This window comes from Ranitomeya variabilis, chromosome 4 (assembly GCF_051348905.1).
Source record: "Ranitomeya variabilis isolate aRanVar5 chromosome 4, aRanVar5.hap1, whole genome shotgun sequence".
Taxonomy (NCBI): Eukaryota; Metazoa; Chordata; class Amphibia; order Anura; family Dendrobatidae; genus Ranitomeya; species Ranitomeya variabilis.
The window spans coordinates 110,215,032-110,236,664 of NC_135235.1; the positions used below are offsets into that span (position 1 = coordinate 110,215,032).

The 21,633-nt window shown below is 41.6% G+C and overlaps 1 protein-coding gene across 4 annotated transcripts in view; it reads left to right on the forward strand.

Annotated features, from left to right (window-relative positions):
- The window catches only part of P4HA1 (prolyl 4-hydroxylase subunit alpha 1), a 90,224-nt gene extending 69,201 nt beyond the window's left edge, over nt 1–21,023 (forward strand). The window contains exons 10-15 of one of the 4 annotated variants that reach the window (XM_077259118.1): nt 9,318–9,417; nt 11,235–11,288; nt 11,996–12,061; nt 12,821–12,889; nt 19,593–19,689; nt 20,400–21,023. In XM_077259118.1, the coding sequence (XP_077115233.1) occupies nt 9,318–9,417; nt 11,235–11,288; nt 11,996–12,061; nt 12,821–12,889; nt 19,593–19,689; nt 20,400–20,470 (457 nt within the window). In that variant the 3' untranslated portion in view covers nt 20,471–21,023. Of the gene's footprint in view, nt 1–9,317; nt 9,418–11,234; nt 11,289–11,351; nt 11,623–11,995; nt 12,062–12,820; nt 12,890–19,592; nt 19,690–20,399 lie in introns of those variants that run through there. The other 3 variants (XM_077259119.1, XM_077259121.1, XM_077259120.1) reach the window with 3 other exon arrangements.
- Nucleotides 21,024–21,633: the final 610 nt, after the last annotated feature.

Sequence of the window (21,633 nt, forward strand, 5' to 3'; positions counted from 1 at the left end):
CCTCTCCAACAAAGGGGGGAGTTATCTCCATTGATGTGTGAAAGTCGTATCGGTGTGAAATACCATCTCGTGATCAGTTTATAAAAGGACTCATGGAGGGGAATGGAAATATTTGTTGCATAAGTGTGCTTGATAGCATTTTCCCATGTTTCCATTGAAAAAGCTCTATTTAAGTCAGATTCCCATCTTCGAATATAAATATTTTTAGTCTCATTAGTATCTTTATTGAAGTGGCTGTAGATGTTTTTAAGACTCCATCTGTTTTTATGGTTAGTGTTTTTGAATAGGGAAGAAATTATATCAAAGTTTAGGGATCTACTTGATGATGATTTTTGGATATTTTCTTTTAAGATTAAATAAAATAAAAATTTGGAGGAAGGCAGGTTATAAATACGTTTGACTTCGCTGTATGAATAGAATGATTCACCGTTGTAAATGTTGCCTACAGTTTTTATTCCAGCTTCTGACCAAATAGATGGGATCGAAATTTATAAATTATAGCTATTAAAGACATGGGACAGTTCTTAATTTGACTTAGCCTCGAACCTCCCCTCCCCGGCCTAGTCAGTGACTTCCATATTGACAAAACTTCTTGAAAAATGGGTTGATGATGCTCCTTTTGAACTGGTCCTAGTAAATATCTAAAAAAGGAGTCTTGTAAAGAAGTATTATTGTTTTGAGTTATTTCTAGGTCCAGCCAGGCTACATGGGAATTGTCAGAAAACCAGTTTTGGCTATGCCTAATCATAGAAGCCTGGTAATAGGCCAGGATATTTGGCAAGGCAATGCCTCCCCTGCTTTTCTTTTTGTAAAGAACGTCGTTAGCTACCCTCGCCTTTCTGTTATTCCAAATAAAGGATTTTATTAGGTTTTGTATCTTTATTAAGGAGGAGGAATGAATCATCAGAGGAAGGGTTCGAAATAAGTATAGAATTTTTGGCAAAATGATGGATTTCACCACCAGAATTTTACCTAATGGAGACAAGTTTAAGAATTTAAAGCGGGCAAAGTCTTTGGATATGGTTTTAGTCAGGTTGTCTATATTCGTAGGGATTAACAAGTGGAATTTATTTGTTAGTGTGATTCCTAAATACGCGATCTTTGTCTTCCCATAGATAATTAGTATGCTGTTTAATTTCTTGGGTTAAGTTATGGTTGAGGCAAACGGGTAGGATTTTAGACTTCTGAGGATTGATTTTAAAGTATGAAATTTTCAAAAAGGAGTCCAAATCTGATTTAAGGGCAGTAATTGATTTTAAAGGATCCTTAATTGTTAAAAAGATATCATCAGCGAATAAGGTAATTTTATGCTGGCGGTGTGGAGTATTAAATCCCGTAATTGAATTATTTAATCGAACCTTTTCAGCCAATGGCTCCATTGCCAGGGCAAAGAGCAAAGGTGATAAGGGGCACACCTGTCTTGTGCCATTTGTTATGGGGAACAATTTAGAAAGATGGTTATTGGTATAAACTTTGGCATTTGGGTCTGAGTATAGTGCAAAAATGGAAGATATAAATTTATCATTGAATCCGAATTTAAATAAAGTTGCTTTGAGGTAATCCCAATTAATTCTATCAAAGGCCTTTTCTGTGTCTAAGGTTACAAAAAGTGAGGGGGTATTCAGGGATTTAACTATGTTTAATATATTTAATATCCTTCTTGTGCCATCTGAAGCCTGCCTTCCTGTGATAAACCCGATTTGGTCATCTTTAATGAGTGAGGGAAGAAAATTTTTCATTCGATCGGCTAAAATTTTGGAATAGATTTTGATATCCCCATTAAGGATATAGGCCTGTAGTTTTGGACCCTGTCTGAATCCTCCTTATCTTTAGGAATAATAATGTTGGCTTGTAGCATTTCTCTGGGGAAGGTTCCAGTTGTGGAAGCGTGATCAAATAAGAGTTGTAATTGAGGGGTGAGTTGTAATTGAGGGGTGATTATGTGAGAGAAAGTCTTGAAATAGTCGTTTGTGAACCCATCCGGCCCAGGCGATTTTTGGGATTTGAGTTTATTGATAACATTTGTAATTTCTTCTATTTTGAAAGGCCGATTCAAGGATACCAAATCAGAGGGCTCTAACTGTGGGAGATTAAGGTCAGATAGGAAGGAGTTTATTGATTCCATATCTGGGGTAGGAGTTAAAGGGTACTGATTTAGATTATAAAGTTTGTAGAAAAAGTCTGCAAAGACGTTTGCTATTTCTGAGGGGTGGGTTTTTATTGACCCCTGAGGGTGTTTTAATTTTAAGTATCCTTTTCCTTATGCGGTCTTGTTTCAATCTATCCATCATGTGTTTAGTTGGTTTGTTAGTTGCTGAATAATAATTGAATTTTGAGGCTTATTACGGCGTCGTACTCGGCGAGAATGGCTTCCTTGAGTTTTTGCCTTAAGTCTAGAATCTCCCGGTGGATTTCTGAGGAGGGAGTTGTTAAAAATAAAAGAGAATTTACAGAAAAACTTATTTGAGACTGCAGGGAGGTAATCACTTCCCTGTTTTTCTTTAAGCCTGGATGAAAGTTGGATCAGGCAACCCCTCAATACTGCCTTATGTGCACACCATAGGACAAACGGGTCTATGCCCTCTGATGAGTTTTCTTTGAAATAATTGGCTATTGTCTTATCTATGATTTCCTTGTATTCAGGAATTTTAAAAAGGGTTGGATTCGATTTCCATAGAAAGGTATTATTGAGGGAGGGTCCGAGAATAAATTCACCCATAATTGGGGAGTGGTCCAAAAAAGGATTTATCTAATACGTCAATTTTTGTAAATTTGGATAGCGAAAATATATTGGTCAGAAACAAGTCAATTCTCGAAAATGATTTATGGACTGTAGAGTAAAATGTAAATTCCCCCTGGAAGACGCGTTGAGACAGCGAAATACGTCAAACAGTTCATTTTTATTGATCCAATTATTAAGGGACTGCGATTGTCGGCGTACCGAAGAGGAGTCCAAGAGCATCTGGCACCACATTAAAGTCCCCTGCTATTATCAAATCTCCTCTCCTGACCTCATTGACCTTTTTTATTAGCTTATTAAAAAAATGGATGTGTCGTCTATTTGGTGCATAGACATTTACGATTGTGCAGACCTTAGAATTTAAGTTGGCTATGAGGATGTGGAACCTTCCCAGCGGGTCAATCACTTCATTTATCAATTGGAATGGGACATTATTATTAACCAGAGTGATAACCCCCGCCCTCTTGTTTTCTCGTAATGATTTGAAAATGTGGGGATAGTTCTTATGTTGAAATAGTGGATGATTATCTCTTGCAAATCTTACTTCTTGCAAGCAAGTGATATCAGCCAGGTAATTTTTAAGTTCCTTCCAAGTGATAAATCGTTTGTATGAGCTATTTAGACCTTTAACATTATATGAGAGAACTTTTAATTTCATGTGGAATACTCTAGGCTCTTCTGATAACACAATAGTAGCTAAAAATGAGAACAAAGAAAAGTAAACTTATCATTAAGAAAAAAAGAAAGAAGAAAATGAAAGAATCAGAACAAATACAAATTCGTGAATTCCCCTGGAGGATATCACCTAAAGTGATGTCTCTCCTACTTTGGGGGCAAAAGAAAATGGGCACGAACCTGTGACATACCCATCTATTAGTTAAACTGAACTATTTGTTGAATAAAAATGGCAACCACTATTATTTGAGGAATCAGATTGAAACAAGGTATCCATTAATTTAGAGCTTCAGCCATTATCTATATTATTGTGGACCCCCTGAAGGGAAGAAATAAAACGCATTCCTTCTTCCGGAGTGTATAATGGAGTATTTTTGCCCCTGTGCCAAACCAGGATTTTTGTGGGGAATCCCCATCTATATAATACTCCTATAGATCTCAGTTTTGTGGTAACCTCTCTAAAATCCCTTCTAGCCTCAATCGTCGCTTTGGAAAGGTCGGCAAAGATTTTTATATTTACATACGGGTCTGGGAAAGTACCCCTATCTCTAATATAACTCAGTATTTTTTGCTTGGTTTCAAAAAAATGCATATGTAATATTATGTCCCTTGGTTTGTCTGGAGCAATATTCTTTGGTCGTGGGAGCCTATGGATCCTGTCTATGGTGAGGTCTACATCCGATAATCTTGGGATAGCTTTTTTAAATAGATTTTTAACGTAACTAGAGAGATCGTTCTGCATTATGCTTTCAGAAACCCACCTTATTTTTAAATTATTGCGTCTGTTCCCGTCTTCTAAGTCTGTAAGTTTGATCTTCAGAGTGCGAATTTCTTGTTTAAAGACAGTGTTTTCATCTAAGAGGTAATTAGTTTTTGTCTCGACCTCTGAGATTCTTTTTTCATTGTCTTCTAATCTTTGAGAGAAAGAACTCTGCATTTCCTGGAGTGTTTTGTTTTGAGCTTTGAAACCTTAATGGAGTCATGGAAAGATTTGCATAGTCTGGCCATAAAGCCTTCTGTTAAGGCCCCGTCTCACATAGCGAGATCGCTAGCGAGATCGCTGCTGAGTCACAAGTTTTGTGACGCAACAGCGACCTCAGTAGCGATCTCGCTATGTGTGACACGTACCAGCGACCAGGCCCCTGCTGCGAGATCGCTGGTCGTGTCGGAATGGCCTGGACCTTTTTTTGGTCGTTGAGATCCCGCTGACATCGCAGGGCCGCGCTTTATTAACCCGATGTTTACCGTGGTTACCAGCGTAAATGTAAAAACAAAAAAACAGTACATACTCACCATCTGATGTCCGTCAGGTCCCTCGCCGTCCGCTTCCTGCTCTGACTGAGATCCGGCCGTACAGTGAGAGCACAGCACAGCAGTGACGTCACCGCTGCGCTCTGCTCTCACTGTACGGCCGGATCTCAGTCAGAGCAGGAAGCGGACGGCGAGGGACCTGACGGACATCAGATGGTGAGTATGTACTGTTTGTTTTTTTTGGTAACCAGGGTAAACATCGGGTTACTAAGCGTGGCCCTGCGCTTAGTAACCCGATGTTTACCCTGGTTACCCGGGTGCTGCAGGGGGACTTCGGCATCGTTGAAGACAGTTTCAACGATGCCGAAGTCGTTCCCCTGATCGTTGGTCGCTGGAGAGAGCTGTCTGTGTGACAGCTCCCCAGCGACCACACAGCGACTTACCAACGATCACGGCCAGGTCGTATCGCTGGTCGTGATCGTTGGTAAATCGCTATGTGAGACGGGGCCTTTACTTGTCTATCTGAGGAGAGAAAATCCTCATAACTTATAACAGGGAATGGAGTGTCTGGTGGACTAGTAAGCTCTGAGCATATTTTTTTGGGACATTGTTTATTTGGACTTCTGTTGGGGGAGAACTTGTCCAATAAGCTATCTGAATCAGCATTTAAGAAGTTCTTATCTGGGGCTCTGGAGTCTGAACCTTTCCTTTTAGTAGTGTTTGAAAGATCCATACTTTCAGATGTGTTGATCTCCAAAGTAGCATCATTTTGTCCATTAGTAGTACTTTGAGGACAGGATTTTAACACTGTGTGATTCATATCATTTCCCTTTTTTGAGGTTTTATTAAAAATGGGTATTGAGGAAAATTTGGCTGGCTTAATAAACGATTCCTCTTTAGACCTTGGAGAGCTTAGCAAATTTTGTGCATCTTCAGTAGTGTTCAATGTTAGTTGTTGTGGGGTTTCTTTCCCTTTTGAGTTTTTTGCTCTATTAGTAGAGTGTTCTCCTGTTTTATTAGAAGATTTAGGTCTAGCTCCACCTGATTCCATAATGAAGCTTAGTATTTTGTTTATATAACCACTCAAAAATGATAGATCTTAAGCGCAGGTCTATGAGCTGTTAAACTATATAGTAGGTTTAATCTCCTGTCTATTTTAAGACCACTTATTGTTAGCAAACTCACACAATCTTATACACTTTTCCGTCGGTGTGCATATAAGTACCAAATGTTCTGCAATATTTTTGTCCACCTAGGTATTACCTCCTTCGGTATAAGGAACTAGAAATTATTCACCTGAATAACAGTAGAATGAACTCAATATCTTCTACCAGCACTTAGTAAGAGAGCACCTTATATTACCTTACCCACTCTGTCAATATGAGATTAGCATATATATGAGAGTACATGAGAGTAGTATATGAGAGCAGCATATTCCGGTACCTTCTTAATATTCTGTTATCAAGGAGCTCTATCTACAAGCTTGATCTATATTTTAAATTGCAATATTGTCCTGCAACTCTTCTAATATAACCAGGGACTTTAAATGTCTAGTGCTGAATTATCCGAGTTCACACACAAGTTGGTGAGTCTCTGTAGCTTCCCCGCTGTCAAAACTCCAGTTCCTTTCTAGGTACAACGGGTAAACACAATCCCAGTAGCTTCAATTAAGAATATTAAGAGAAAGTCAATGATAGAGCCAGGAGTCATTTATTAGTCTGGGGTCCTGCTCTTATACTGCAGAGATCCAGCATTCACTTTTAGTGTTACTGAATAGTCGCTTTGTAAATTAAATTTACTGTTACCAATCCGTAGTCTCTCAGGAGCTGTCTGTATTCTCTGTTGCCGCACTATGGCGCCTCCCACTTCAGCGCCTCACCGTTCTCTCCACAGCAGCGTCTTTCCTCACAACAACAGAAAAGCCCAGATTCACAGGCACAACAGTACTGACAATGACAGGATAAATACCGGGTGTATTCTTAGTCTTCTGTGAAGTCTGCCATCACACTAGTTTTCATGCTTCAGCAGCATACATTTTGGACACAGGCTGTAAATCACCTCAGGCTCCGGCTCCGCTCCCTTCAGAGGGACACAGTTCAAATATTACTGAACCAAAATTCACGTTCTTGGTGTCCAAAATGATCCCATTTAAAAAGGGAACATTTTTAATAAAAAATGTGAGGAAAAAACCTCTGTGTCGAGTTGTAAGTCGCTTCAATGGGTAGTATCACAGGAGCTGAGCACTCACACGACTGCCATCTGCAGCGCCCGAAGCCACGCCCCCCAAAAAAATTTTTTAAAAACAAAATATCAATTTTATTTTAACAGAACCACAATTATATCACCACAACAATTCATATGCTTGAAATCTTTATTATATTGACAAGAAAAAATAATTAAAAGCAATTAATAATTTTTTTTTAAAATATATATAAAATATAAAAAATGTGTATATATATCTCCTGTAAATGCGGTTTGTGGAGATCAAAATTTGTTGAAACCTATGTATGCGCAGGGCAGGGCATACCCAAAACTGATTGGCACAAATAATATTAATAATACGAATATATGCAATATTATAATATAATTAATTGGCAAAAATAAATAATTCATAGAAAATATGTGATAATATATATAAAAAAAATAAAATAAAGCAAATCCAGTGGTAAAAACTATATATGTGTGTAATATAATTTATCCCAATTAATATAATCAAAAGTGCCAAGTGTAAATTCCTCAAAATACATGCAAAACTAGATTCAAATGTGTAACACAAAGTAATAGTAAGTGCATAAATCCAAAGAATATCACCAAAAATAGTTATACCCAAGATCACAATTGCTGCCAATATAAAGTACCCATGAAAATTAGTGCAATTACCAACCAGTATCAGGACGCCGCTGCCCCGCACACACCACTCCAACGTACGTTTCGCTTGCCGCTTCGATCAGTATGCCTGTATGTGCATTGAAGGTTAAAAGGGTTTTCTGGTTTTAAAATCCGTTCACAACCTGTGCAGTTTGGGTTAATAAACTAACCTCTTTGCTCACTTTTCCCGGGTCCAGCGCGATCTTTGGAGCTGCACCTGGTGATTGCCTGCAGTGCTGACATCACATCGATGGCACTGCAGCCAATCAGAGAGCTCAGTGACTCATGACGTCAACTTAGCCGTTTAGCTCAAAACCCTGGGAGCAGCGGCAGTAAGGCAGTGTATTTAAAGCAAACTGTCGGCAGTGAGGGTTTTTCTGAAATGCTTTTCAAAGATGACTTAAATTGGAAAATGTTTTAACTTTTCAATGTACAAAACTTTAGTCTGTCAAAACCCTTTGAACTAGGGTTACACAACCTTTCTTGGTCTATGACCATACTGTAGAGTTCTCAGGGCCAGAATGAAACTTCTGAAAGGATCAGCCCGAAATGTCTCTACGCTGAGGTTCCATTTCTGTGACTCCCTTTTACCAGGAAAATTGAGATTTCATCTTCTGTTTGGCACTCCAGAAAAGGGGCAACAACGTGGCTGGCCGTGTACATGGATATCTCAATTGTAGTTTGTGGGAGTCCTAGAAACCGATGAGTGATATTCTACAGTGGGGAGAATGTCTGTGAGTTCTTCTTCTCCCCCTAGGGCTAGCACCTGATTATTGGTCACCGCACTCTCATTTGACCTTCCAGACCTTTAGGGCTTTGAACCACAGCATGTGTTACGGTTACAGGTTCTCGGGTGGTGTCCTGTTACTTTTTGACTCTCATTTCTGCACAGCAATTCTGGTAAATATGCCTATAATGTGGTATTTGCACTTAATATGTGTTAAACCATTATAATCCAAATATTATGTCTAGGTATTACAAGGTATAGCTGGTAGCAGATTGGTCTTTATTGTTGTACACCTATTGTCTGGATAATTGATACGTTACTAGGTGCCTAAATAATATTTTTCTATCTGCCTGGGGGGTCTATATGGCCTACTAGCCATGTCCTTTTTGGCTTTTAAATGTTTTTGACATTGTGTCTTGCCCTGTTGTATTTTGTACAAATAAAAATTATTTTCTAAGGTTGATCCCATCGGTATCTTTTTTCCTTTCTTATTTCTATTGTCTTTCTATATGCATATCGTTGATCCCTGACCTATATATGCGGTGCCCGCTACTCTTTTTCTTATATATCTTGTATACATGAGAATGTCTGTGTCCTGATAGTTGGGCTCTGTTGCTTTTTAACCAGCACACGTTGTATGTAATGACGTATTGCGCTTTTGAGGCCCTTCATAAGCCTAGACCATTAAATACAAACTTCATTGTGGCAGGATGTATCACTTCTATCTACTCCTGTCTAGGTCATTAGGTTTACTGCAGTAAGGCATGATTGTTAGCTTCTCGTTGGGAGATTGTCCCATGAATACTGTATGCTTACATTATTGCAGGCAGCCAGCATCCCATGGTTCGGCCATGTGCATTGCGGTTCACTGTGGTGATGGTTCTCTAATGCATGGTAACCGGCCTACTCGTATACAGTCCTGTGTGCGGAGCAGCATTGCTGACCTGTCTCCAGGGCACTAAATCACTAGCGCTGTGCATGTTCAATGAGGCTGTACAACTCCTCTGTATCTGACCAGAATACTAATCCATGCCCATGTGCTTCCATTTACACCAGTGCTTGGCTGTCTAGCTATGAGGACCCTGTCATTGCTCGCATTAATGCAAGAATACAAGAATTAACAGGTCTAGATATGTCTACTGCAGAGGAACTACAGGTATGTTGATGAAAATGTTTAAAAGGATTTACTGTGATAATAAAAAATTGTTAAAAAAAAAAAAAGTACCCTTGGCTTGTGCAAGCTTCCTGCAGCTGTTCAATCACCTATTGCTCCCAACTGTCCCCTTGTTGTGCAATATGTGTTTATTCAGAAATTGCCACAAACGCGTTCACACACAGTCTTGTATCTGCAGGTGCTCACACAAGATTCATAAAGAATCAGTCTCTTGCACATGTCATTGTGTATCTTGTATTCCTTGGCGTTCATTACATATGAGACATGTGGTGCATGTTGTAAACACACAATGAGGTCAAGAACAAACTAAGAATGCCAAATGATCTTTTCTCTTCCTTATTTTTAAGGATGCTTTTTTTGCGATTATTTTTCAGTATAACTGAAGATTTTTGTCTCAGTGCTTGCACAGTAAAGATTTGCCACCTTTCCTCTATGTAGAGGAAATAATGTAGGGGATGCCCCGTGTCATTGTTGCAGGCCTAGATGTGAAAAGATCATTAGAAAGATTTCTGTATTGTCCCTTCATATGCATAGTTGTACAATTACTAGGGATGAGCGGACCTGGAGATGTTTGGGTTTGACCGAACTGTAGTCAAAATTTGGTTCGGGCATCAGAATTTGACCCCGAACCCAGTAGAAATCAATGGGGACTGGAACGGTAGGGCTTTAAAATGGCTGTAAAATGGTTGTAGTAAGGGCTAGGGGGCTGCACAATGGGGGTAAGGACAGGAAAATTGCCATGCAGACAAATGTGGATAGGGAAATTACTTACAATAACATAGAATAAAAAATAATAATCATGAGCCAGGAGGCAGAGATCCAAGTGGAGGTGAAAGAGGCTGAGGAGGAGGTAGCCACCACCAGCCAGATGCTGTGGCGTTTTCCACATTTCGGCCAGGCTAACCCCCCCTTCCGAGGTGGCACCTGTGCCCCAGATGTGTTGGCGACTTCCTCCTCCTCAGCCTTGTTCTTTTACTGAGCCCCCCTGTCAGGTGGGGATGACATCAGTAGTTTGGTCTACTAGCGTGCGCTTATATTCCCGCATGCCCAGTCTCTCCAGCATATGCAAAGTGGCGTTCCACCTTGTGGGTACGACACATATAAGATGGTGAGCGGGAAGGCAGGAGTGACGCCCGCAGCAGGGTGAGGATGCCTAAAGCGCACACAGATGGCCTGCACTTCCAGCGGCAGCTCTGACCTATCGAGGTAAGTGTTTCAGGAAGCTCTGCACCACCAAATTCAGCACATGCGCCAGTCAAGGGATGTGCATCAAACCAGCTAGGCCCAGAGCTGCCGCGCAGCCGTTCAGCAAACTTCATTTGGCACCAAACCCAAACAGTAAAACTGACTTCCAGAAAAGTTTGTGTTTGGCATCGGACTCTAGACGTCTTGTATAAACCCCAAACTTTACACTTTGTGTTTGCTCATCCCTAACAATTCCAGCTTGGTTGTGCTTTCAGTAGAATCACTTGTATGAACAATAGGAGCAGTTTTAGTGTATGGTGGGAAATTTCATATTTATTGGTGGGTGGGGGACATATAAACTACTTTCTGATATTTCTCTCAGGTTTGTTTCACACCTATTCAGATTTAGGGTAGAGGATCAATTTGCTGGTTATGGACAGTTCTGATCCAAGGGCCCCATGTGTCTGACCTATCCTGTAAAAGACCTTTCACCGTTCTGCATGTTACTCGCCTCCTGCTGAATTCCATCTTCACAACTGTTCCTAAAGATTCAACGTGGGGAATGTAACACAAAAGTCTATCCATTCTCATTCGTCACTGTGTTCTTCTCATAGGTGGCCAACTATGGTGTTGGAGGCCAATATGAGCCCCACTTTGATTTTGGAAGGGTAAGTGTATCTTTTAGAGGACAGATAAATATTCCCATGTATTGTTTTCTTTATCTCTTTCAGGTGGCAAATTATGGCATGGGAGGACAATATGAACCCCACTTTGACTTTGCACGGGCAAGTAACGCTCTGGGGTCCTGCAAGCTGCACTTCCATCTTCGGGCTCTGATTACCGCAATAGCTTGTGGTATTCACTACTTGAGCTGAAGCCGATGGGACTGCTGGTTTCAGTGATGCCACCATACTTGTGTGTCAGCATAAATCTTAATATTGGTCATTTAATCTGTCTCAGTAGAGCAATTTCTAAAACCACCAAGAATAAAATGGACAAATAATAGTCAAAATGCTGACAAAGCCTTTATGGTTGTTGCATTGGGAAGAATGCATTTGTAGCCATTAATTTTTCTCGATTGAACTCGTGGTGGTTTTCTAGAATGGGATTAGATTTTATGAACAATACATCAGTCGGAGTTTAGACTATTTCTTCTCTCTGAACGTAGTACATTGATGCTAATTCTTAATTAATGTGAAGTGTTTGTCTGAGCATGTATCTGAACGTCCGTAACCTGATGACTGTATAAACCACATGTCCGTACATCCTGGATGCTAAATCATTCTTCATATTTTCCAGTGATACAGCGAGTGCATGATGCTCGGACAACTCCTTAAGCTGATAGTCCACTAACCTATTCTTGTGTGTTCCACAGAAAGACGAACCGGATGCTTTTAAAGAGCTTGGTACAGGCAACAGAATTGCCACCTGGTTGTTTTATGTAAGTTGCTAGTCTCAGTTTATCCATTATGGCAGCAGGCTGTAGATCTGTAGGTGCCAATAACACCACGTGCCGTGCCTCCATACTGCCTACACCTTTGGAACACTTTTTTTGGAAGCACAATAGTGTTGCGTGACTATGGCCTTTATATTACAGTCCCCACCTGATGGATATCTTTTGATTGTTTAAGGGGTTGTCTAAAATTGAGCGCAAAATCTGCAGTCATACTGTGTGAATGTCGACTTCTGAATCATGAACGCACGCAGTGCACACTCTGGATTTCTCAGTATTGCCGGTGTGCGCTGTTACATGACCACATGGACGCCATTTGTATCTGTGATCACCGGCCGTCTAGTCTCATCCAATGTCTCTCAATAGAAGCGAACTGAGAGAATTGGAACACGTCTAGTCAGCACATGACTGTGTATCACATCCGTGCCGTCGTGTGACCACCCACTCGCACTAGCAATATCGGGGGTTCAAATCAGCCTGCACAGAGCACACTGTCACAGAAGGCTGCAGGCACATACAGTAACTGCAGCCTTTGCTCTCAAACCTGGACATTTTTTATTTTTCTATTGGGTTGTTTGAATAGGCCACTAATTGCCATGTGGCTATATAGGCCCGGCTAAATGGGCCTTAAAGTGTATCCCCAAGCTTAGCAGACATATGGTCATTGTGTTTGTCTTGTCCTCAAATTTCATTTTCACCTGTAAAATCTTTCTAGATCTGTAATCTGTCCATAAAATGTACTTGCAGATGAGTGACGTGGCAGCAGGTGGCGCTACAGTCTTTCCCGAAGTAGGAGCTGCAGTCTACCCTAAAAAGGTATCCGGGGCCATGAATACTTTAGTGTCTGTGCATTTCACGAAGGAGTACACATCATTGTTAAGGAAAAGGGATATTCCATGCTACTGAGGCATCTTGGTATCACAACACTAATTAACCCCTTCATGACCCAGCCTATTTTGGCCTTAATGACCTTGCCGTTTTTTGAAATTCTGACCAGTGTCCCTTTATGAGGTAATAACTCAGGAACGCTTCAACGGATCCTAGCGATTCTGAGATTGTTTTTTCGTGACATATTGGGCTTCATGTTAGTGGTAAATTTAGGTCGATAATTTCTGAGTTTATTTGTGAAAAAAACGGAAATTTGGCAAAAAATTTGAAAATTTCGCAATTTTCACATTTTGAATTTTTATTCTGTTAAACCAGAGAGTTATGTGACACAAAATAGTTAATAAATAACGTTTCCCACATGTCTACTTTACATCAGCACAATTTTGGAAACATTTTTTTTTTTGCTAGGAAGTTATAAGGGTTAAAATTTGACCAGTGATTTCTTATTTTTACAACAAAATTTACAAAACCATTTTTTTTAGGGACCACCTCACATTTGAAGTCATTGTGAGGGTTCTATATGGCTGAAAATACCCAAAAGTGACACCATTCTAAAAACTGCACCCCTCAAGGTGCTCAAAACCACATTCAAGAAGTTTATTAACCCTTCAGGTGTTTCACAGCAGCAGAAGCAACATGGAAGTAAAAAATGAACATTTAACTTTTTAGTCACAAAAATGATCTTTTAGCAACAATTTTTTTATTTTCCCAGCGGTAAAAGGAGAAACTGGACCACGGACGTTGTTGTCCAATTTGTCCTGAGTACGCTGATACCCCATATGTGGGGGTAAACCACTGTTTGGGCGCACGGCAGGGCTCGGAAGGGAAGGCACGCCATTTGGCTTTTTGAATGGAAAGTTAGCTCCAATCATTAGCGGACACCATGTCGCGTTTGGAGAGCCCCTGTGTGCCTAAACATTGGAGCTCCCGCACAAGTGACCCCATTTTGGAAACTAGACCTCCCAAGGAACTAATCTAGATGTGTGGTGAGCACTTTGAACCCCCAAGTGCTTCACAGAAGTTTATAACGCAGAGCCGTGAAAATAAAAAATGTGTTTCCTTTCCTCAAAAATATTTTTTTAGCCCAGAATTTTTTTATTTTTGCAAGAGTAACAGGAGAAATTGGACCCCAAAAGTTGTTGTCCAGTTTCTCCTGAGTACGCTGATACCCCATATGTGGGGGTAAACCACTGTTTTGGCACACGTCGGGGTTCGGAAGGGAAGTAGTGACGTTTTGAAATGCAGACTTTGATGGAATGCTCTGCGGGCATCATGTTGCGTTTGCAGAGCCCCTGATGTGCCTAAACAGTAGGAACTCCCCACAAGTGACTCCATTTTGGAAACTAGACCCCCAAGGGAACTTATCTAGATGTGTGGTGAGCACTTTGAACCCCCAAGTGCTTCACAGAAGTTTATAATGCAGAGCCGTGAAAATAATAAATGTTTCCTTTCCTCAAAAATATTTTTTTAGCCCAGAATTTTTTATTTTTGCAAGAGTAACAGGAGAAATTGGACCCCAAAAGTTGTTGTCCAGTTTCTCCTGAGTACGCTGATACCCCATATGTGGGGGTAAACCACTGTTTGGGCACATGCCGGGGCTCGGAAGGGAAGTAGTGACGTTTTGGAATGCAGACTTTGATGGAATGGTCTGCGGGCATCATGTTACGTTTGCAGAGCCCCTGATATGCCTAAACAGTAGAAACCCCCCACAAGTGACCCCATTTTGGAAACTAGACCCCCCAAGGAACTTATCTAGATGTGTGGTGAGCACGTTCAACCCCCAAGTGCTTCACAGAAGTTTACAACGCAGAGCCGTGAAAATAAAAAATCATTTTTCTTTCCTCAAAAAAGATGTTTTAGCAAGCAATTTTTTATTTTCACAAGGGTAACAGGAGAATTTGGACCCCAATATTTGTTGCCCAGTTTGTTGTGAGTACGCTGATACCCCATATGTGGGGGTAAACCACTGTTTGGGCGCACGTCAGGGCTCGGAAGGGAAGTAGTGACATTTGAAATGCAGACTTTGATGGAATGGTCTGCGGGCGTCACATTGCATTTGCAGAGCCCCTGATGTGCCTAAACAGTAGAAACACCCCACAAGTGACCCCATTTTGGAAACTAGACCCCCGAAGGAACTTATCTAGATGTGTGGTGAGCACTTTCAACCCCCAAGTGCTTCACAGAAGTTTATAACGCAGAGCCGTGAAAATAAAAAATAATTGTTCTTTCCTCAAAAATTATGTTTTAGCAAGTAATTTTTTATTTTTGCAAGGGTAACAGGAGAAATTGGACCCCAACAGTTGTTGCCCAGTTTGTCCTGAGTACGCTGGTACCCCAAATGTGGGGGTAAACCACTGTTTGGGCGCACGTCGGGGCTTGGAAGGGCGGGAGCACCATTTGACTTTTTGAACGCAAGATTGGCTGGAATCAATGGTGGCGCCATGTTGCGTTTGGAGACCCCTGATGTGCCTAAACAGTGGAAACCCCTCAATTCTAACTTCAACACTAACCCCAACACACCCCTAATCCTAATCCCAACTGTAGCCATAACCCTAATCACAACCCTAACCCCAACACACCCCTACCCACAACCCTAACCGCAACACACCCGTAACCCTAATTCCAACCCTAATCCTAACCCTAATCCCAACCGTAACCCTAATCCCAACCCTAACCACAACTGTAACCCCAACACACCCCTAACCCTATCCGTAACCCTAACCACAAGCCTAATCTTAACCCTATTTCAAACCCTAGCCCTAATTCCAACCCTAACTCTAATTCCAACCCTAACACTAAGGCTATGTGCCCACGTTGCGGATTCGTGTGAGATTTTTCCGCACGATTTTTGAAAAATCTGCAGGTAAAAGGCACTGCGTTTTACCTGCGGATTTACAGCAGATTTCCAGTGTTTTTTTGTGCGGATTTCACCTGCGGATTCCTATTGAGGAACAGGTGTAAAACGCTGCGGAATCCGCACAAAGAATTGACATGCTGCGGAAAATACAACGCAGCGTTTCTGCACGGAATTTTCCGCACCATGGGCACAGCGGATTTGGTTTTCCTTAGGTGTACATGGTACTGTAAACCTGATGGAAAACTGCTTCGAATTCGCAGCGGCCAATCCGCTGCGGATCCGCGGCCAATCCGCTGCCAATCCGCTGCGGATCCGCGGCCAATCCGCTGCGGATCCGCTGCCAATCCGCTGCGGATCCGCGGCCAATCCGCTGCCAATCCGCTGCCGATCCGCTGCGGATCCGCTGCGGATCCGCGGCCGATCCGCTGCCAATCCGCTGCGGATCCGCGGCCGATCCGCTGCGGATCCGCGGCCGATCCGCTGCGGATCCGCGGCCGATCCGCTCTGTGTGCACATGCCATAACCCTACCCCTAACCCTACCCGTAACCCTAACCCTACCCCTAACCCTACCCCTAGTTCTAACCCTAGTTCTAACCCTAACCCTAGTGGAAAAAAAAAAAAAAAAAAATTCTTTATTTTATTATTGTCCCTATGGGGGTGATAAAGGGGGGGGGGGGGTTATTTATTATTTTTTTTATTTTGATCGCTGTGATAGAACCTACCACAGCGATCAAAATGTACCTGTAAGGAATCTGCCGACTGGCAGATTCGGCGGGCGCACTGAGCATGCGCCCGCCATTTTCCAAGATGGCGGCGCCCAGGGAGGAGACGGCCGGACACCGGGAGGATCGGTAAGTATGAAGGGGTGGTGGGGGGGTGGATCGGAGCACAGGGGGGGTGATCGGAGCACAGGGGGGGGATCTGAGCAAGGAGGGAGCGGACAGCAGGACGGGGGAGCCGGCAGGCGGACGGAGGGGACCGGAGGACTAACGGAGCACTGGGGGGGCGATCGGTGGGTGTGGGGGGGGGGCACTTTAGTATTTCCAGCCATGGCCGATGTTATTGCAGCATCGGCCATGGCTGGATTGTAATATTTCACCAGTTTTTTAGGTGAAATATTACAAATCGCTCTGATTGGCAGTTTCACTTTCAACAGCCAATCAGAGCGATCGTAGCCACGGGGGGGTGAAGCCACCCCCCCTGGGCTGAAGCACCACTCCCCCTCTCCCTGCAGATCGGGTAAAATAGGAGTTAACCCCTTCACCCGATCTGCAGGGACGCGATCATTCCATGACGCATACGCTGCGTCATAGGTCGTTTTGGCACCGACTTTCATGACGCAGCGTATGCGTCAAAGGTCGTTAAGGGGTTAAAGTCCAATGTATCATTGGTTTCAGAATTATAGGTTTTTCCAGCATGGTGTATGGAAAAAGAAGACTGTGCAAATTTATTTCTCACGTCAGCTCTTGGCTAGTTTCGTGGCACGTGTTTTTTTTTTTTTTGTTTTGTTTTTTTTGTTTGTGTTTTTTTGTGTTTTTTTCTTTTCTTTCCCCTTATCCCCATTACCCCCCAATAATTAGCAGAAAATAACAGAACGGACCTTGGGGGTGGGGGGCACCCCCAAGGTCCATTCTGATATTTTGTGCTAATTATTGTATTTAAGGCAGCACCGCCTGGCGTTTGTCTGTACACTCAGGCGCAAAATGCACACAACAGTATAGAATGCTTTACAGAGTAACCGTAATTTTTTTAATTTGTATTTCTTAAATCAATAGTGCACATGAGAATCAGAAATTTTGTAATACAAATTACGAGAAAAATCTGCAAGGACTGATCATTGAATGAATACAGATTGTACTCGTAAATTAAACATTTTTTTTTTTTAAATGAAGATCGATTACGACATTACTGAGATAGAAGTAGTAACTGTCATCTCCTATCTCAGTAATGTCGTAATCCGTCTTCATTGAATACAGATTTTACCTGAAAATCGAGCATTTCATAAAGGAATATTCATCAGTCCTGGCAGAGAAAGAAGCAGATACAGTTGTGCATTTTCACATATATTATTGATTGAAATAAGGCTTTAAATTTAATTTTAGTATGTATACAGTGGGGCAAAAAAGTATTTAGTCAGTCAGCAATAGTGCAAGTTCCACCACTTAAAAAGATGAGAGGCGTCTGTAATTTACATCATAGGTAGACCTCAACTATGGGAGACAAACTGAGAAAAAAAATCCAGAAAATCACATTGTCTGTTTTTTTATCATTTTATTTGCATATTATGGTGGAAAATAAGTATTTGGTCAGAAACAAAATTTCATCTCAATACTTTGTAATATATCCTTTGTTGGCAATGACAGAGGTCAAACGTTTTCTGTAAGTCTTCACAAGGTTGCCACACACTGTTGTTGGTATGTTGGCCCATTCCTCCATGCAGATCTCCTCTAGAGCAGTGATGTTATTGGCTTTTCGCTTGGCAACATGGACTTTCAACTGCCTCCAAAGGTTTTCTATAGGGTTGAGATCTGGAGACTGGCTAGGCCACTCCAGGACCTTGAAATGCTTCTTACGAAGCCACTCCTTCATTGCCCTGGCGGTGTGCTTTGGATCATTGTCATGTTGAAAGACCCAGCCACATTTCATCTTCAATGCCCTTGCTGATGGAAGGAGGTTTGCACTCAAAATCTCACGATACATGGCCCCATTCATTCTTTCATGTACCCGGATCAGTCGTCCTGGCCCCTTTGCAGAGAAACAGCCCCAAAGCATGATGTTTCCACCAAAATGCTTTACAGTAGGTATGGTGTTGGATGGATGCAACTCAGTATTCTTTTTCCTCCAAACACGACATGTTGTGTTTCTACCAAACAGTTCCAGTTTGGTTTCATCAGACCATAGGACATTCTCCCAAAACTCCTCTGGACCATCCAAATGCTCTCTAGCAAACTTCAGACGGGCCCGGATATGTACTGGCTTAAGCAGTGGGACACGTCTGGCACTGCAGGATCTGAGTCCATGGTGGCGTAGTGTGTTACTTATGGTAGGCCTTGTTACATTGGTCCCAGCTCTCTGCAGTTCATTCACTAGGTCCCCCCGCATGGTTCTGGGATTTTTGCTCACCGTTCTTGTGATCATTCTGACCCCACGGGGTGGGATTTTGCGTGGAGCCCCAGATCGAGGGAGATTATCAGTGGTCTTGAATGTCTTCCATTTTCTAATTATTGCTCCCACTGTTGATTTCTTCACTCCAAGCTGGTTGGCTATTGCAGATTCAGTCTTCCCAGCCTGGTGCAGGGCTACAATTTTGTTTCTGGTGTCCTTTGACAGCTCTTTGGTCTTCACCATAGTGGAGTTTGGAGTCAGACTGTTTGAGGGTGTGCACAGGTGTCTTTTTATACTGATAACAAGTTTAAACAGGTGCCATTACTACAGGTAATGAGTGGAGGAAAGAGGAGACTCTTAAAGAAGAAGTTACAGGTCTGTGAGAGCCAGAAATCTTGATTGTTTGTTTCTGACCAAATACTTATTTTCCACCAGAATATGCAAATAAAATGATAAAAAAACAGACAATGTGATTTTCTGGATTTTTTTTTCTCAGTTTGTCTCCCATAGTTGAGGTCTACCTATGATGTAAATTACAGACGCCTCTCATCTTTTTAAGTGGTGGAACTTGCACTATTGCTGACTGACTAAATACTTTTTTGCCCCACTGTATATGTATGATCTGTATCCAAAATAATAAACCTGCCGGTAATTGTGTTTCTTTGCAGGGAACAGCAGTTTTCTGGTATAACCTTTTTGAAAGTGGAGAAGGAGATTACAGCACAAGGCATGCGGCGTGCCCAGTTTTAGTTGGCAGTAAATGGGGTGAGTATGGATTACATATATCTGGAGAGTATTGTGTTAATTGACAGCAGGTATGTGTTGTTGTCCCAGTTGAAAAAGAAAACACCTTATTGAACTTTTACCATGGTTTCATTTAATTTTTTTATACATTGAAAAGTTTAGATCTACATAGCCATATGAGGACTTGGTTTTGTTAATTTTTGTAGCCCAAGGTCATACGAAGTTTTATAAAATGTTATCTTGATATCCGCGATCTGATGTCTTATTCCACATAAATCCCTGTTTTCCTTGTAAATGAGTTGCTCAGGGCTGTGGTCAGGACACTTTTTCATAGGAGCGCTGTCATGACAGACATGGGGGTCTTCAGCAGATCTTTGGCCATCATGGCAATCCACCGGCATCCCGCGATTGAGTCACTGGGGTGCCAATGGGCGGTTAGAACAGTGCCCCGGGCCAGGCGCTGTAAATGTAGCGGTGTCAACATCTAACAGCCGCAGGCGGAGCGTCGTTTCACTAGCGGCTGTCAGAGGCTGCAGCCGACATGATGTATTAGTATGTTGGTAAGGGGTTAAAAAAAAACCAAGTTTGTGTGGGGACAGACTTTTTTTTTTGTAATAAGCTATTAAAAAATTATTTCTATTGATTTATGGAGAAACAAAATTGTAAATTAAAATGTGACAATTTGCTTTGGTTTACGGTCATGTATAATCACAAATTTCTTTATATTTCAGTATCGAATAAATGGATCCATGAGCGTGGGCAGGAGTTCCGAAGGCCGTGTAAATTGTCAGAATTGGAATGATCCAAACCTACGTTTTGTGAAATAGGAACATGTCTCAGCCACAAAGCTCTCCAGACTGTGCTTTGCCCAGGTTGCTAGCAATGAACTATAAAGCTGTAGTCCCAGAAATCTCGGGGAAACGATCTTTTGTGGAGGACACGCTTCATTATTTGTATTAAATCCTTGGAGGTGGAAAATCTGCACACATTGCTAGTATGCATGGATTACAACTGGAGCCACGCAACACAATTCCAAGACAGTAGGTGGATCTTTACCTGCCCCAAACTCCTCACCTCTGTGATCTGGTGATCCCAAGAAAATGATCTTACTGAAATGTTTGTTTATTGACCACATGTTTGGTGCAGGGTTTTATGTTTATTCCTTGTTATAAATTCTAACTTGGCATTTAGGTAAAATTTGTTATACAGTCATGTGATATATTGATTTTTTTTTTTTTACTCCTTGAAAATGATTGCATTTAGTATTTGACTAAACCAAGCAAACAATTAAATGTAGATTTAAAATATCCCAAATCCAGCTACCAGTTACAAATGATTCAGTTAATTTTGTATTTAAAAGATCTTTAAAACTGTAAAAGCACTGAAGAGTCATACATGTTCTTTATTATTCTCTGTACATTGCAAAGTAATGAACTTTTGTACTTTACCTTATTTTGCTTCCTTCTCTCCCAAACACTATGCTGCACTGTTGTTTCAATTCCCAGTTCAAACTCCTTTAGAAGATACTTTCATCTGCTGCTCTGTAAGATCCATAAACTATATTCAAACAGTCTGTGATTTGGACTCTCCATGTCTGAGCTCCTCTGCTCCACTCCCGCATATTCATACTGAGAAATTCCTGTATCTTGAACATGGTATATGGATCTTACCAAGCAACACTTGTAAGGAGCTTCTAAAAAGAATAAATAAATTGGGTCTTGAAACAGCATTGTGCATAGTGTGGGGAGAGAAGGATGCAAAATACAGTAATTAAAGGGAACCTGTCACCACGTTTTTGGAAGATGGGATAAAAATAGCGTTAAATAGGGGCAGAGGTGGGCGTTACATTAGTGTGTGTGTTATGCGTTTATTACCCACCTAAGTTGCCGAAATAACTTTGCAAAGTCTCCGTTTTCGCCTGTCAATCAGGCTGGTCAGGTCACATGGGCGTGGTGTCTTCCCCCA